The sequence below is a fragment of the Helianthus annuus genome, chromosome 11 (genome assembly GCF_002127325.2).
Source record: "Helianthus annuus cultivar XRQ/B chromosome 11, HanXRQr2.0-SUNRISE, whole genome shotgun sequence".
In the NCBI taxonomy this organism is placed as follows: Eukaryota; Viridiplantae; Streptophyta; class Magnoliopsida; order Asterales; family Asteraceae; genus Helianthus; species Helianthus annuus.
This window is the reverse complement of record NC_035443.2, coordinates 101,327,856-101,341,980: the sequence shown is the minus strand read 5'-3', so window position 1 is coordinate 101,341,980 and position 14,125 is coordinate 101,327,856. Positions and strand designations below refer to the sequence as shown.

General features: G+C 39.4%; 1 protein-coding gene across 1 annotated transcript; it reads right to left on the bottom strand.

The window, feature by feature from the left end:
* Nucleotides 1-5,603: 5,603 nt before the first annotated feature.
* On the bottom strand, nucleotides 5,604-7,308 carry LOC110919102. Its single transcript, XM_035979932.1, has 3 exons — nucleotides 6,917-7,308; nucleotides 6,326-6,827; nucleotides 5,604-5,708 (listed from the first exon to the last, which is right to left on the bottom strand). The coding sequence occupies exons 1-3, from the start codon at nucleotides 7,306-7,308 to the stop codon at nucleotides 5,604-5,606; spliced, it is 999 nt and encodes a 332-aa protein (XP_035835825.1).
* Nucleotides 7,309-14,125: the final 6,817 nt, after the last annotated feature.

The window sequence follows — 14,125 nt, the reverse complement described above, 5'->3', positions numbered from 1 at the left end:
TATACAAAAGTCGGACACTTTATGTTATATAATAAAAATCGGACCTTTGTGTCCTTAATAAAGATCAGACACCTTTACTTCTTTCAAAAGTCGGATCCCTTGCTTTATTAATAAAATTCGGACAAAGCTACATCACAAAAAGTCAGACAAGATTTCATTGATTAAAACTCGGACCCTTCTTAAGTTACAAAAAGTCGGACTAGAGTCCCTCATGAAACTCGGACATATACATTCAAACAAAAGTCGGACAACAAGCAATCAAAATCAAACCAACAGTTAGTCATGCGAAGCAATGGAACAGTTACGTTTTCATACGATCCAGAAACCCTAATTCACACATTTATATAGCAGAAATCAAATCAACAATTAACATCTTCATCATATCAGACATATTAGCATCAGACAATTGATTAAACAACCAATCATAACCATTTCACAATAAATCAGAATTGATCAAAAACACAGAACCATCATATGAAGAACTAGGGTTTTTGCATGAATCAACAATCAATGATTAACACAAACAATCATTAAACAATTACCTTGGATTGATTCTAAATGGATTGAAAGATCAAGATTGATGCAGAAGACTTGTGCCAATGATGAAGAGAATGGTTGTAGAGAGAATTGGAGAGGAAATCTTAGGTACGTATGATGATTGTGTGAATGACTAGTGAAGGAGATTAGGGTTATGAGTTGTTAAAGTTTCACTATTAGCACTAAACACCCTTAAGTATTATCTATTACATATTACATGCACAAGATATACAATTTACAGTTTCATCACCACATTCAAGTATTTGCCAAATCATTCATAAACTTTATCAAATCCAAAACGTATACAGTTACAAAGCAAACCAATTGTGCAAGTAAACAACTAAACAAACAGTGAACGTGCAATAAATGCGAAAGTGGAATTTTGGAAACTCGAGTTGTCACAGCTGGGGAAAAGGACACTTCAAGAGGGAGTGCACAAATCGCGAAGCAAGTGGAGCTCAAAATTCGTTCAACAACAATGACTACTATCGGAAAGCAATCTATCATCAAGTTGCTCAACAACAACAACAACAACAACAACCGCAAACTGCTCATGCCAGGAAGGAAATTGAAGAATCATCAAAGAGAGCCTGTATGGTGAATCAAGAAAATGAAAAATCATCGAAAGATTTCAGTTGGGACAAATAAGTTTCAGCTGATAACAAAGCATGTTTGATAAATCAAGATGATGAAAAACTACCAGAGGGGTTTAGTTGGGAAAATTTCAGTTGGGATGACTATGATCCTAATAAAACTTCAAATCACAAAGCTTTTGTTGCTCGAGTTGCTGAAGACAGTGATAATGATGATGATTATTATGCTAAAAGAATGGAAAAGCACTTGAGAATGATGGAAGAGAGTGACAGTGATGATGAAAAGGCTAAAAAGAAAAAGAAGATAATTAAAACTCCAGTCAGCAGTGATGATGAAGAAGTTCCGGTGATCAAAAGGAAAGTAAAAGAAGTTCCAACTTTCAAAATTGATGCAGAAGCTGACGCGAAAAATATTCTGGTGATTTATGAAAATTGTGAGATTATAAAGAAGAAAAACAGTGAATTGATTGACAACCTGAACAGGCTGAAAGAATCGTATAATGTTCTGAACAAAGCCATGAATCAATACAATGAATCCAGCAGTGAACAAGCAACAGCAATGAAGACACTTCAGGGAGCTTTCATGACAAAGCATAAAATTGTGAACAATTACATTGAGAAGTGTGCTGTTCTGGAACAGAAACTGGAAACTCAAAGGATTAAAACAGAAAGAGTTAATAGATTGTTAAAAAGTTACTCATGTACTTCTTATGTCATTGACATGATTTATCCAACAATTGAAGGCATGAAGGCATTTGAAGAGGATGAAGTATCTGAAGAAAAGACTTCTGAAAAGAAGAAGGAAAAGAAGAAGGATACTAAAGTAAAGACATCTGGTAAGAAACAAGGTGTCAGTTACAACAAGTGTCCACCCCCTCTTGAAAATGGATATTCTCCACGAAATCCAAATTCAGAAAGAGTCGAAAAGGCAACAAACTTACAGTGGGAGTCAGAGTCTTCAGTTAACTTGCCAGAAAATATTGATGTCACGTTTACATCGTCTGACACTGATCAACAATCTCAATTGATGAAGAAAGTGGTGGATCATGTGTTAGATAACGATGAAATGGAGTCAAAGTTGGAGTCAAAATCAGAATCAAAGTCTGAGTCCGACATGTCAAGTTCAAAAGTCAAACAGGGCAAAAGAGTTTACAATAAAGAATTCTTGTTATCAAAATCTAATTTGAATGATGAAACATTCAAAGTAGCATACACTTTGAATGATTCTGACAAATTATATTCTGATAAGGAATTTCCAATAAGAGGTGTCAAACCTGAATTGATAAAAAAGGTATTCAAATTAACAGAAATTAATATTTCTGAAATAAAAGATGTAAATCTTAACGAAAAACCTAAAAAGTACACCTCAAGAGTTCAACAAAGAGAAAACAAGAAAAAGGGTTACAATTCTGGTTCAGGTTTTCAAAAGAAACCAACCCATAATGGTAATTTCAAAAAGAAAGGTCTTGGTTTTATTCCACCAGAAAATTATAAAAATGAAAAAAACTTATAAACCAAAAACTGTATTTGTTTCAGGGGCAAGCTCGGAAGAAGAGATGAAAAGCTGATCCTGGAAGCAATCAAACAGAGAATTCCTTACGCAGAAGCAAGAAGAAATGAAGAATGAAGCTGTTCAGAAGAAAGAAACGAGAACCTGTTTTCAATGCAAATCAATTGGTCATATTGCCAAGAATTGTCCTAAGACAATTCAAACAAAACAGGAAGTGTCTCATAAACTGAAAGAAAAAATGGTTGAGAATGAACCACCAACCAAATCATTTATAGTTTTCAAAAACTCAAAATTTGAGGTTGGTGAGTGTTCAAAAAAGTTTTACAAGAGGAAAGCTAATCTTGACAATCAGAAATGGGTTGTTAAGAAATCTGATGATAGTTCTAGCAATGATTCTGATTCGTCAAAATCAGAGGAGCTATCTTCTGGCGATGAATCTGATTCCACAAAATCAGAGGAGCCACAGGTTGAATCAAAAGTTGAAGAATCAGTACCTCCAATGGATGATGAAAATTTTCCACCATTGAGGGCTGAAAATTTTAAACAAAAAGTTGGCAAAGTTGAGATTTCAAATCAATTCTTTTCTGAAAAGAAGGAATTTGATGTTGAAAAGGCTTTTAACCCCAAAGTGCATCATACTTTTGGAAAAATGATTGACGGGAAATCAAAAGGGGTAAAGGAATTTTATGAGAAGAAAATGAAAGGTAAGAAACCGAGTGTTGATAACTCGGAATCACCCAAGGCTGGTCAGGCTTGGGTGGATATATTCTTTGATTGAAAAACTTGACTTGCCGGAACTCCCAGGTTGGTAATTGGGGAGTAGGAATCGGCATCTTTCTTGACAAATTCACAGGTTGGTAACTGTGATAGTTCGATTTACAAAATGATTGACAGGAGGTTTGTATCTACAAGTGGTAAATCAGGGACATTAAGTTGTACTTGATTTTCTACAAGTGGTATTTTTCTAACATTGTCATATGTTTACAAGTGGTAAGTTTAGTTTGTAAACCTACAAGTGGTTAAAAACAAAGTGATGAAATGAACCCCAACTTACAAGTGGTAAAATCAACAAAACTTATTTTCTGGAAAAACTATTTTGTTATGCTATCATGACTCTCATAGTCATCTTTTCTTCGAGTGCAAGTTCTCGGTTCAAGTTTGGCATAAGGTTAGGCATAAAGTGGGCATGGAGTCGATTCAATCGAAGTGGGAAGATATTGTTAATTGGCTTCTAGTTGGGTCCAGGTCAAAATCAGCGGCTAACTATGTGGCGAGGTTATTGGTAGTGGCCAGTGCTTATTTCATTTGGCAGGAGCGTAATGCTAGATTATTCAAGAATGAGTTGCGACCTCCGGAAACTATTGTTGATACTATTATACAACAGGTGCGGTACAAATTAATGGGAGCGAAGCTGAAGAGCTGTGACAATGTGCGAAGGCTTCTAGGTGACTGGGGTATTAATGGAGCTGATCCTCATGAAGACGGTGGATGATTGAGTAGTTTTGTTTTTATGCTCTAGAGACTAGTCTAGTTGTTTTTTCCTGTTTTGGTGGTGTTTCTTTGTTTTTTCTCGTTGTCTTTACTTTCATGGGGCATGTCCTGTGATTGAACTAGTGTAGGCTCTCTACACTACTTGTGTTTTTTGGTTGTGAATATATAGAATCACCGGGGTAACCCTTTACCCAAAAAAAAACTTAACTGTTTTGAAATCATAATGGGAATATAGTTTGTTGTAAGGGGGAATTCTGATTGTTTATGCCAAGTGGATGGCGAATTGAAGCAATTCACAACAGTTGTCACTTTATTTGTACAGTTTGTTTTCAAATTTCTTTTAATGATTTTGAATTTTAGGGGGAGTAAGAAAAATTTCAGAAAATCCAAAAACATTAGAAAATTTGAAAAAGTCAAAAACATGATAAAATCAAAATGAGTTTTGTTGTATAAAAGAGGAAATGATAGTACATCAGTGGATTATCACAACACGCTAAAGAATTGGAAAGTAAAAATGTGATAAACGATCTCACTGCGGATGTGCCAATAGGTTTTTGCACATTTACTAGATTGTTTTTCGAGATATAAACCTAAATTTCAAACTTACTTATATCGTGGGGAACATTTCTTGGATATATGGGTAACCCCCGAAATCTTGTTTGAAAGGTCCCTCTTTCTGAGATACTAGGTCTTTATGCTCAGTGATATCTGGGGTATTATCCCGGGACTTCTGATTTTGCAGAAGCAATGGCCTAGTCCCCGTATAATACTTTGCAATTTGCTTGAAATATAGCGTTGCCCTCAGTACAAAAATGATGAAACATTGCAAAATGCTAATCATGTGCAGTTGAAGAAAAGATTCTCTAAAGGGAACACACCAAAAGACGAGCCGTCATCTCTTTGCTGAACGGAAGTTCTGACCTGAGCTCTCACGGTTTCGCATTTAACCCTTTACAGATATCATCTAGGTATATTCACCTGTAAGACTGAATATTGGGATCTGGATACGGGAGTATATTCAAGTGGTGGGACACATGATTGTGTTTAAGTGCTTAAAAGACTAATCTCGTATCTCGGAACAATTGAACTTTGTGTGAAAATTTAAGTGGATCAATATACTGACAATCTAAGTGAATTGTTCAAAACTTAAAATGTAAAAAGCTTAACGGTGTTAGTGATTTGTCTCAAAAACTGATATGATCCTTTTACACAAACTCACAAAAATATTGTATGTAAATATTTCGTTATTATATTTTTTTAGGTAAAGGGTTACCCCGGTGAATCTATTAAAACAACTGCAATTAAGTACAAGTAGTGAGGATGTGTTCCACACTAGTTCATATACGGGACATGCCCCATATATGTATGACAATCAAAACAAATAAACCTATGACACCCCATAATCTAGCCTACTATACATCATGATAAGATATCTAGTAGACAAGACAAAAAAACAAATCAACATAAAACCCTCAACCGCCATCATCGAAGATAAAGTTGCCACAAACTAGCAACCCCTTCACACGAACCAACAAAAGCCTATCCATTTGAGAACTTTGTGGAAGAGGTGCTTGCCCCTGCTCTCGAAGATGAAGAGTGAGTACCCGATGTCATAAATTGACTAGTCTCATTATAAACTTCAACGACCCAAATTCGAGATCGAGGAGGGATGAATTCGGTTTGCCCAAGATGGTCAGAGATTGTTTCTTGGCTTTGTGCTCGTCCTAATCATAAGAGGGCTGATACGTATGTTGCTAAGCTTCTAGTTGCGGCTTCTGCATACAACATTTGGCAAGAGAGAAATGCTAGGCTGTTTAAAAATCAACTAAGACCTCCGGAGACTGTTTGCGATGTTATTATAAAAACAGTGCGATACAAGTTGATGGGTGCAAAACTGAAGGATACTGGGAGGGTACAGAAGATTCTTGAAGAATGGGAGATCCATGCGCATAAAGATGGCGACGATGGTGGCTGATTAGTTGTTTTTGTTGTGTTGGTCGGTTGATTCTAGAGTTTAGTCTAGTTGTCGTTCCTTTGCTTGGTTGTTTGTTTTGTGTTTTGGTTTTCGGGTTTACTTTCATGGGGCATGTCTCATGATTGAACTAGTGTAGACTCACTACACTACTTATGTTTTTTGGTTGTGAATATATAGAATCACCGGGGTAACCCTTTACCCAAAAAAAAAAAAAAAAACTTCAACGACCTCCTCATCCGAATCCTGCCTATTACTTGACTGCGTAGCCTTCTTCTGCACTCGGCCCATATGGGCACCTCCCTGACTTCCGTCATCGTCCTTAAGGATGTCAAAAGGGTTCGACATTGGAACCTGATTAATCAGCGGACTCCTCAAGGACGATTTTGATTTAGGGTGGACAACTGGTCTATAGACCAACTTAGGCTTCTGATTTTTCATATGAAGACCTTGATTATTAGCTTTCTTCTTTTTGGCACCCACAACCTGAAAGTCATCATTCTTCTTCTCTACATCCCCAACCGAACTTATCTGAGGGTTCTTAGGACACGAGCTATCATCATGACCGAAAACACAGCAAGATGAACACCTTAAAGGCTCCCAATCATAATCAATTTTTACCTCCACCATTGAATGACCATTACCGTCCAAAGATGGGATTGCAATAGTTACACTCTTCTTTAACTCAACCCCTGCCTGAACTTCAATAAGAGCTCTAGCATAGCTGCTTCTTCCCCATGATTCCGCACACATTGTGGCAGTATACGAATCCAACATCTTTGGCACCCCAATCTTAGATGCAAGCAAACTAACCCATCCTCAGTAAATGCCGCTAACGGCACATCATGCATCTTGACCCAAACTGGAATAGCCTTTATATCCTCTTTTTCCAACTTGATGGAAGCCGACCACTCTTTCAAGATTATAGGTACATTCCTTATCATCCAAGGTCCATCCTCTAACATCTGGTCCATCCCTTCTTTAGTCTTGAACTTAAAGAAAAAGAATCCGTTCGCATTCATCATAAGTCTAGACAAACCATATTTCATCCAATTGTTCTTTGCAAAGAAATCCACCACAGGAAATGCCAGACGTTTACCCAGAAAATACCCATACAAAGTGTTGGCATACCTGTCAGTAACTTGTTTAACCGAAGACAATGGTATCACCACATCTGCTCCGTCTACAGCTTCACTAGACTCCATAGCCCTAAAATTCACTTACATTCTCTTTAGAGTTTGTAACCGCTTAAGCAAATGATACCCGATCCGCAGCCCCCGATTTCCCTTGACCAACCGACACATGAAGACCATTAGAACCTGATAATGGCGTGGACCCCATGTTCGGATAACCAGACCCTTCACAATCCAAAACCCTAATTTTTGGCTGCAACTTCTCCACGTGAATTGGAACAGACACCTTTGCAAGTTCATCAATGACATTGAAATTCCTGGGTTCGATTGGATTCTGAACCGACCCTCTTCGGGGTAACCAAGTATTACCCTCAACATCAATTACACGCTTAGCAAAATCTTCGAAGGATACTGAGGGTTTGCCGCGATCTTGCGGAAAAACCCCAGATGTTTTCTTTTCATCCATTCGGTATAGGCAACTCTCTCCAAAATCAGAAACTTAAACTCTCTCTCTAGCCTGGCGATCGCCGTCCCCCATGTAACCCTACCTTCTTCTTCGAAATCGCTGATTAACAGGTCTGATATTAGTTCTCTACTACAGATTATGTTACCAGTAATGTTCGATTTTAAAAGTAGGGTTTCTTTCCGCTCTTAATCGTCGACTATATTAGGGTTTCTGTTTGGCGGCCGTTTGTTTTCTTTTGATTGGGATTCTAGTTGTCTGTTCGTTTTTACATTTTAGCACACTTAAAATCTTAAAAATCCAAAAAGAATGTGTTTTAGCATAATCTTTTGAAAATTCAAAAAGATTTTAATTCATCTTATTTTTGACAACTGATGTTGAAAAGCTGATTTTCAAAATTCCAAGTGCTAAACAGGATGGACAATTTGTGAGGGGGAGTTTGTTTGAAAAAGAAAAAGATTTGAAATGAAAATGTTTTTCTTACAAATGGTTCATCAGAGATTAACAAATGTAAAATAATTTTTTGATTGATTTTGTTCCTGCATATGATACATAAATTTGTCAAATTTTAAATTTGTGAAATTTATTGTGAGGTAGAGTTTGTGCAGGTATAAGTAAGAGCTGGGTCAGTCGATTCCTGGGGAGCTTGAGTTTAGAGAAAGCCAGGTTTCGATTCCTGAAGGGAAAGCTAGGTAACGATCTTGAACCTGTGAAAGCCAGACCACGATCCCGAGCATGAGTCAAGGGGGAGTCTGTTAACGAAAAGAGAATTTGAAGATTGTAGAGCCAAGCTCTGATCCTAAAAAAGATTGGATCATCATCTGAGGGGAGGTTATCTGTTGGTGATGATATAAAAGAGAGAAGATTGAGGAAGTTTTACATTGTCAGATACTTCAAAGAGAGCAGAAAGACTGATGAAGACTGAAGACGTTGAAGACTCGACACTTACGACTCGTCCACATCCGAGGGGGAGTCTGTTGGTGCATACGTCTGTCGACTTCGTCTTGTATCGAGTCTTGTATTGTTGTGGGCACGTTATTCGAGGAAATTATCAAATCTAGGATTTAGGGTAATTTCGCACGAAATCACCAACAGGTAATTCCGTACGAAATTAGCTAGTAATTTCGCTTGAGTTCTAATTCCGTATGAATGTAATTTCGTTTGGGTCATGTTCAAGTGAAATTACCAGGCCTATAAATAGGGATCATGTAATTTCGTTTGAATCAGGTGTGTATGTGTGATTCCGGAGCCGAAGTGCTACCGAAGTGTCGTCTTGCTGTAAAACTTTGTCAAATTAATCAAGAGACAGTTTAAAGTGATATTCTAGCTGAATTGAACTTGATATGTTTGTTTCCGCCTTTCGTATTGAGCAAAAACTCTTCTGATCGACTCGTTCGGGTCAGAAAACGATCCTACAAGGGGGATAAAGAAAATGGCCTTTGATCCGCTTGTACCAATAAGACTCCCCTGATTCCAGCGGGCGCACACCCATAGATCCACCAAAGGTGGGGAAAGCAGCTTGATACAGGTGCGCCTCTACAATCAAATTCAACAGATAAGCGCAAGCAAATCACAAAGGAAGATAAATAAGAGAAACAACATACCTCTATCTTCAAACTTCAGAATCGGAACTTGGCTGCTAGTCTCCAACCACTTGTCGCTCATCTGCGCGGCAACCAAGACATTCTCACCAAAAATCCGATTTGGTGTTGCAGTCAGCTTCAAATACCAGTCGGCTCCCTTGGGGAATGCCAGTTCCTCCTTTTCAATTGTATCCGGCTCGCGGAAGATCACCGCGATCAGAATGACCTCTTCTCTGAAAACTCTTTGCCAAAAGAATAAAACCATATGTTGCCAAAAGAATAAAACCCTTTGGAGGATTTAGAAGAATTTTCTTGGAAGGATTTAGAAGAATTTTCTTGGCAGAACCCCGGTTGCCAAAAGAATAAAACCCTATGTTCTTAATCAACTGGTAAAACACCCTGAACTTCTCGACTGTGGGTTCTATCCCATGAGATCGACACAGAAACTCAAAGTGTCTCACCCTCACCATGCCGGGTTGACTCATCTGTGATATGTGAAAACCATAATAATGGAGTATATGTGCCATGAACTCCGTAGCCGGAAGTTACCTTGTAAGAAGAAGTCTTCGAAAAGGGTTATATACCCCGGTGGTGCGTCGGCGACAGTCTGACCCTGCCGGGGATACTGTGCATCCCATTCCAGTGGGAACCGGAATCCACGAGTGATCTGCTCAAATAAACCCTCCCATTTGAGAACAGGGAGAGGACCCTCTTCAAGTTGAGTTTCTTCTTCGGCCATTTATAAAAAGAGAATGAAAATAAGAACAAGATCGTCTAAACTTCTGGGAAACTTTGAAGATCACCTTCAGAAAGTTGAAGATCTGCTATAAGATCTTTGAAGATTTGAAGAAGTATGAATACTCGAGAGAGAAAAGTGGAAACAGAAGAAAGATTTGTGAAGCTCTCTCTCCTCTCGTCGACTATTTATACTCATCGCATTTAATGCGATGGGTAAACATCGCAATCATGGAAACTCTTTGGAGAATTTAGAAGAATTTTCTTGGCAGAACCTCGGTTGCCAAAAGAATAAAACCCTATGTTCCTAATCAACTGGTAAAACACCCTGAACTTCTCGACTGTGGGTTCTATCCCATGAGATCTACACAGAAACTCGAAGTGTCTCACCCTCACCATGCCGGTGTACTCATCTGGGATATGTGAAAACCATAATAATGGAGTATATGTGCCATGAACTCCATAGCCGGAAGCCAGAAGTTACCTTGCAAGAAGAAGTCTTCGAAAAGGGTTATATATCCTGGTGGTGCGTCGGCGGCAGTCTGACCCTGCCGGGGATACTGTGCATCCCATTCCGGTGGGAACCGGAATCCACGAGTGATCTGCTCAAATAAGATGTTTGAAGATTTGAAGAAGTATGAATACTCGAGAGAGAAAAGTGGAAACAGAAGAAAGATTTGTGAAGCAATCTCTCTCCTCTCGTCGACTATTTATACTCATCGCATTTAATGCGATGGGTAAATGTGCCGGATTAACCGCACGCGTAACCAATCAGCAGACACAACATAAGGCGAGATTCCCAGAGTGACGGTTACCACGCGCGCGTGGGCCTCACTCGCCTTATGGAAAGCCAAACCATCAATGACAGCATGATGATGGCCGTGTCAGCAGTCAACTCAAACATCGCCGTCAACGACATTTTGCACCAACCTGTCAGAATTCAAAATTCAAGGTTTTTTCCCGCTCAAAGTTACTACAAACTTCATGAAGAAGTTACCAAGGCCGCGTAGCATTCATGATTACTCAATGAGCCCGCACACTTACAATCAAAAGCAAGGACAACCAATAGGCTAATCTGGTAGTCGCGCCGTAGTAAGTGACAAACACTTACACGCGCGCCACCTACCAAGACCTAGCAAGCATTTTTAAAAGCCAACACTTTCTTCTGTTTTTTTTTTGTAAAGGGTTACCCCGGTGAATATTATACCATCAAACCAATAAAACAAGTGAGGAAAAAAGCAGTCCTCAGTTCTCTAGAATGACATGCCATACCATAGTTGAAACACAAAAAAAAAAAAACAAGAAACACAAGCACACTAGACTAGGCGGATGGCTTTTCTCTGGTCCTCTAGGCGATTTTGGCGACAACACTAGAAACCCTAGTTCTTGATTTCTTCCTTAATTCCAATTGATCTGGGTTAGGTATTGGGGTGTTGTCGATCCTTCTGAGTAAGGTTCTAGACTTCAATCCTGGTTTCTAATCTTTTGAAGTTGTTATTAGGGTTTCGTTTCTTTTTCTTTTTTTTTTGGGTAAAGGGTTACCCCAGGTGAATTTTATAAATAACTCAAATAAGTACAAGGGTATGCCAGAATGACATACCAACTAGGCTCCACAAACCGAAGCCTAGGAAACAAACCAAGACAAAACACAACCCCAAACATAACAATGTCCAAACCAAACAAAAAAACCTAAGAAACACACACAGCCACGAGCCACACACTCGAGATCCAACACGCCAAGAGCTAGGCTCTAACCCGGGTCATCCTCCTGTTCACTTGTAGCGATCTCCCAGTTGTTTAACATCCTGTCCACTTTGGAATCACCTTTAAAGTCGAAACCCATAAGACGTAACCTGACCATGTTCTTAATCCTCCCAACCACCGACTCAACTTTAGCCTGATTATTTGAAAACAAGCAATTGTTCCTCTCAAGCCATATAAAGTACGTAGTCGCCGCAATGACCAATTTGCAAACAATGTGATCTACCTTCTTGGACGAAGCATGAACAAACATCCAATCCATAATGGATTGCCAAGAGTCATCAACCTGATCCAACGCACCAACATCTTAACATTCTTCCATACCTTAGAGGAAAACGAACATCGAAAGAACAAATGGTCTCTAGAATCACGATTTTTCCTGCACAAGGGGCAACACATGAGGTTAAAGTTTGTTGCACTACCCACTTCCCACACAGCCAACCTGTCTTGAGTTTTAAGCTTATTCTTGATCACCAACCATAAGTGAAACGAGTGTCTTGGGATACACTGGGGAAACCAAACTCCATTAACCCACGGCACAATGCTTTCACGATGTCTAACCACGTTCCAAACCTCCAATGACCGAAAACAACAACTCTTACCCTCCAAGTCTTTCCAAATCGTACGATCTAGCATGTTATGGCTTAACTGTGGAACCTCCAACTCGATCAACACCGGATAGAGATCATACCAAGCTATCGGCCACTTCCATTGCCCATTACCATCAATCAGATCCGCAACGGTAGAGGACATAGAGAACCCCGCATGAGCAATACGTCTAGGAGTTATAAAGGAGCTAAGGGGACTAAGGTGGCACCAATTATCGGTCCACATATTGGTTTGACACCCACTCCTAACCTCCTTCCATATGAACGATCGGACAATGCCTCGAATGGCTAACATTTTCCTCCATCCCCAGCTGATACTCCCACGGGGTTGAATGTCCCAAAAGCTGCGATCATTCAGTTTATAAGCGTAGATCCAATCAACCCATAGGGACTTCCTTCGAGTAACAATGCTCCAAATATGGCTGGTCATCAGAGCCTTATTGACGTCTGATATGCTTCTAATACCGAGGCCACCTTCCGTCTTGGGCAAACAAACTTCCGACCAAGCCACTTTGGCTTTCGCCCTACCCTGAGACCCCGCATTCCATAAGAATCTCCTCATAAACTTCTCAAGATCATGAATAACTCGAGCCGGAATAATGAAAACCGATGCCCAATAAATATGCATGGATGATAACACTGAGTTAATAAGCTGTAACCTACCCGCAAAGGACAAAGATTTGTTAAGCCAACTATCAATCTTCTTTTCCATACGATCGACTAGGGGTTTGCAATCTTTATATATCAGCTTTGTTGAAATTAACGGTACCCCCAAGTATCTAACCGGAAGAGAACCCTCCCGAAAAGGCATCAAACTGAGAATTTGCTGACGAACATTAAGCGGGATATTGCAAAAATACACCGTACTTTTAGCTGGACTCGGCACCAGACCCGAGATCTTAGTGAATTCCTCAAGAGCTTGTTTCACCTTCCCCACGGACAACACATCCCCATGAACAAAGATGAAAAGATCATCAGCGAAGGAAACGTTAATTATTTTCTGCTTAGCACATTTAGCATGATACTTGAAGCCGTTACCGGACGTAGCCACATGCTGAAGCAATAACGATAAAATTTCCATAACCAACGTGAACAGGTATGGGGACATAGGATCACCCTGTCGTAACCCCCGTTTCCCTCTAAAATAACCATGCAAGTTCCCATTAATGCTGATCGAGAACGACGTTGTAGTAACACATGCCATAATCCATGCAACCATCTTATGATGAAAACCAAACGCCTTAAGCACATTCTCTAAGAACACCCAGTTAACCGTATCATAGGCTTTCTGAATATCAATCTTGAAAGCACATCTAGCCGGCCCCTTATTCAGATGATAGTTATGCATGAGCTCCTGAGTTAATAAAATATTGTCCGAAATTTTTCTACCCGGAACAAAGGCGGACTGATTAATACTAACCAAATTCTCCAGGCTCCCCTTGATTCTGTCAGTGATAATCTTGCTTATGCACTTATAAAGAACATTACAACAAGATATCGGACGATAATCCAGCACCGAATCCGGAGTATCCACCTTAGGGACAAGAGCCAAAATTGTATGATTAACTTGTTTCAACAGCTTGCCATTGTTAAAAAAATCTAACACATCAGAGGACACTTCTTCACCCACAATATCCCAAGAAGACTTAAAGAATGCCGATGTATACCCGTCCGGCCCAGGGGCTTTGTTCACTCCAATACTAACCATAGCATTTTTTACCTCCTCTCGTGTTACTTGC

What these genes read in the sequence shown, in the direction of transcription:
- LOC110919102 (XM_035979932.1), bottom strand. Translation starts at nt 7,308, where the DNA reads ATGGAGTCTAGTGAAGCTGTAGACGGAGCAGATGTGGTGATACCATTG. An exon ending in GCGGCATTTACTGAGGATGG is followed by an intron (nt 6,828 to 6,916) that starts GTTAGTTTGCTT and finishes GGGAAGAAGCAG; the next exon opens with CTATGCTAGAGCTCTTATTG. An exon ending in CGGATGAGGAGGTCGTTGAA is followed by an intron (nt 5,709 to 6,325) that starts GTTTTTTTTTTT and finishes CTTCGAGAGCAG; the next exon opens with GGGCAAGCACCTCTTCCACA.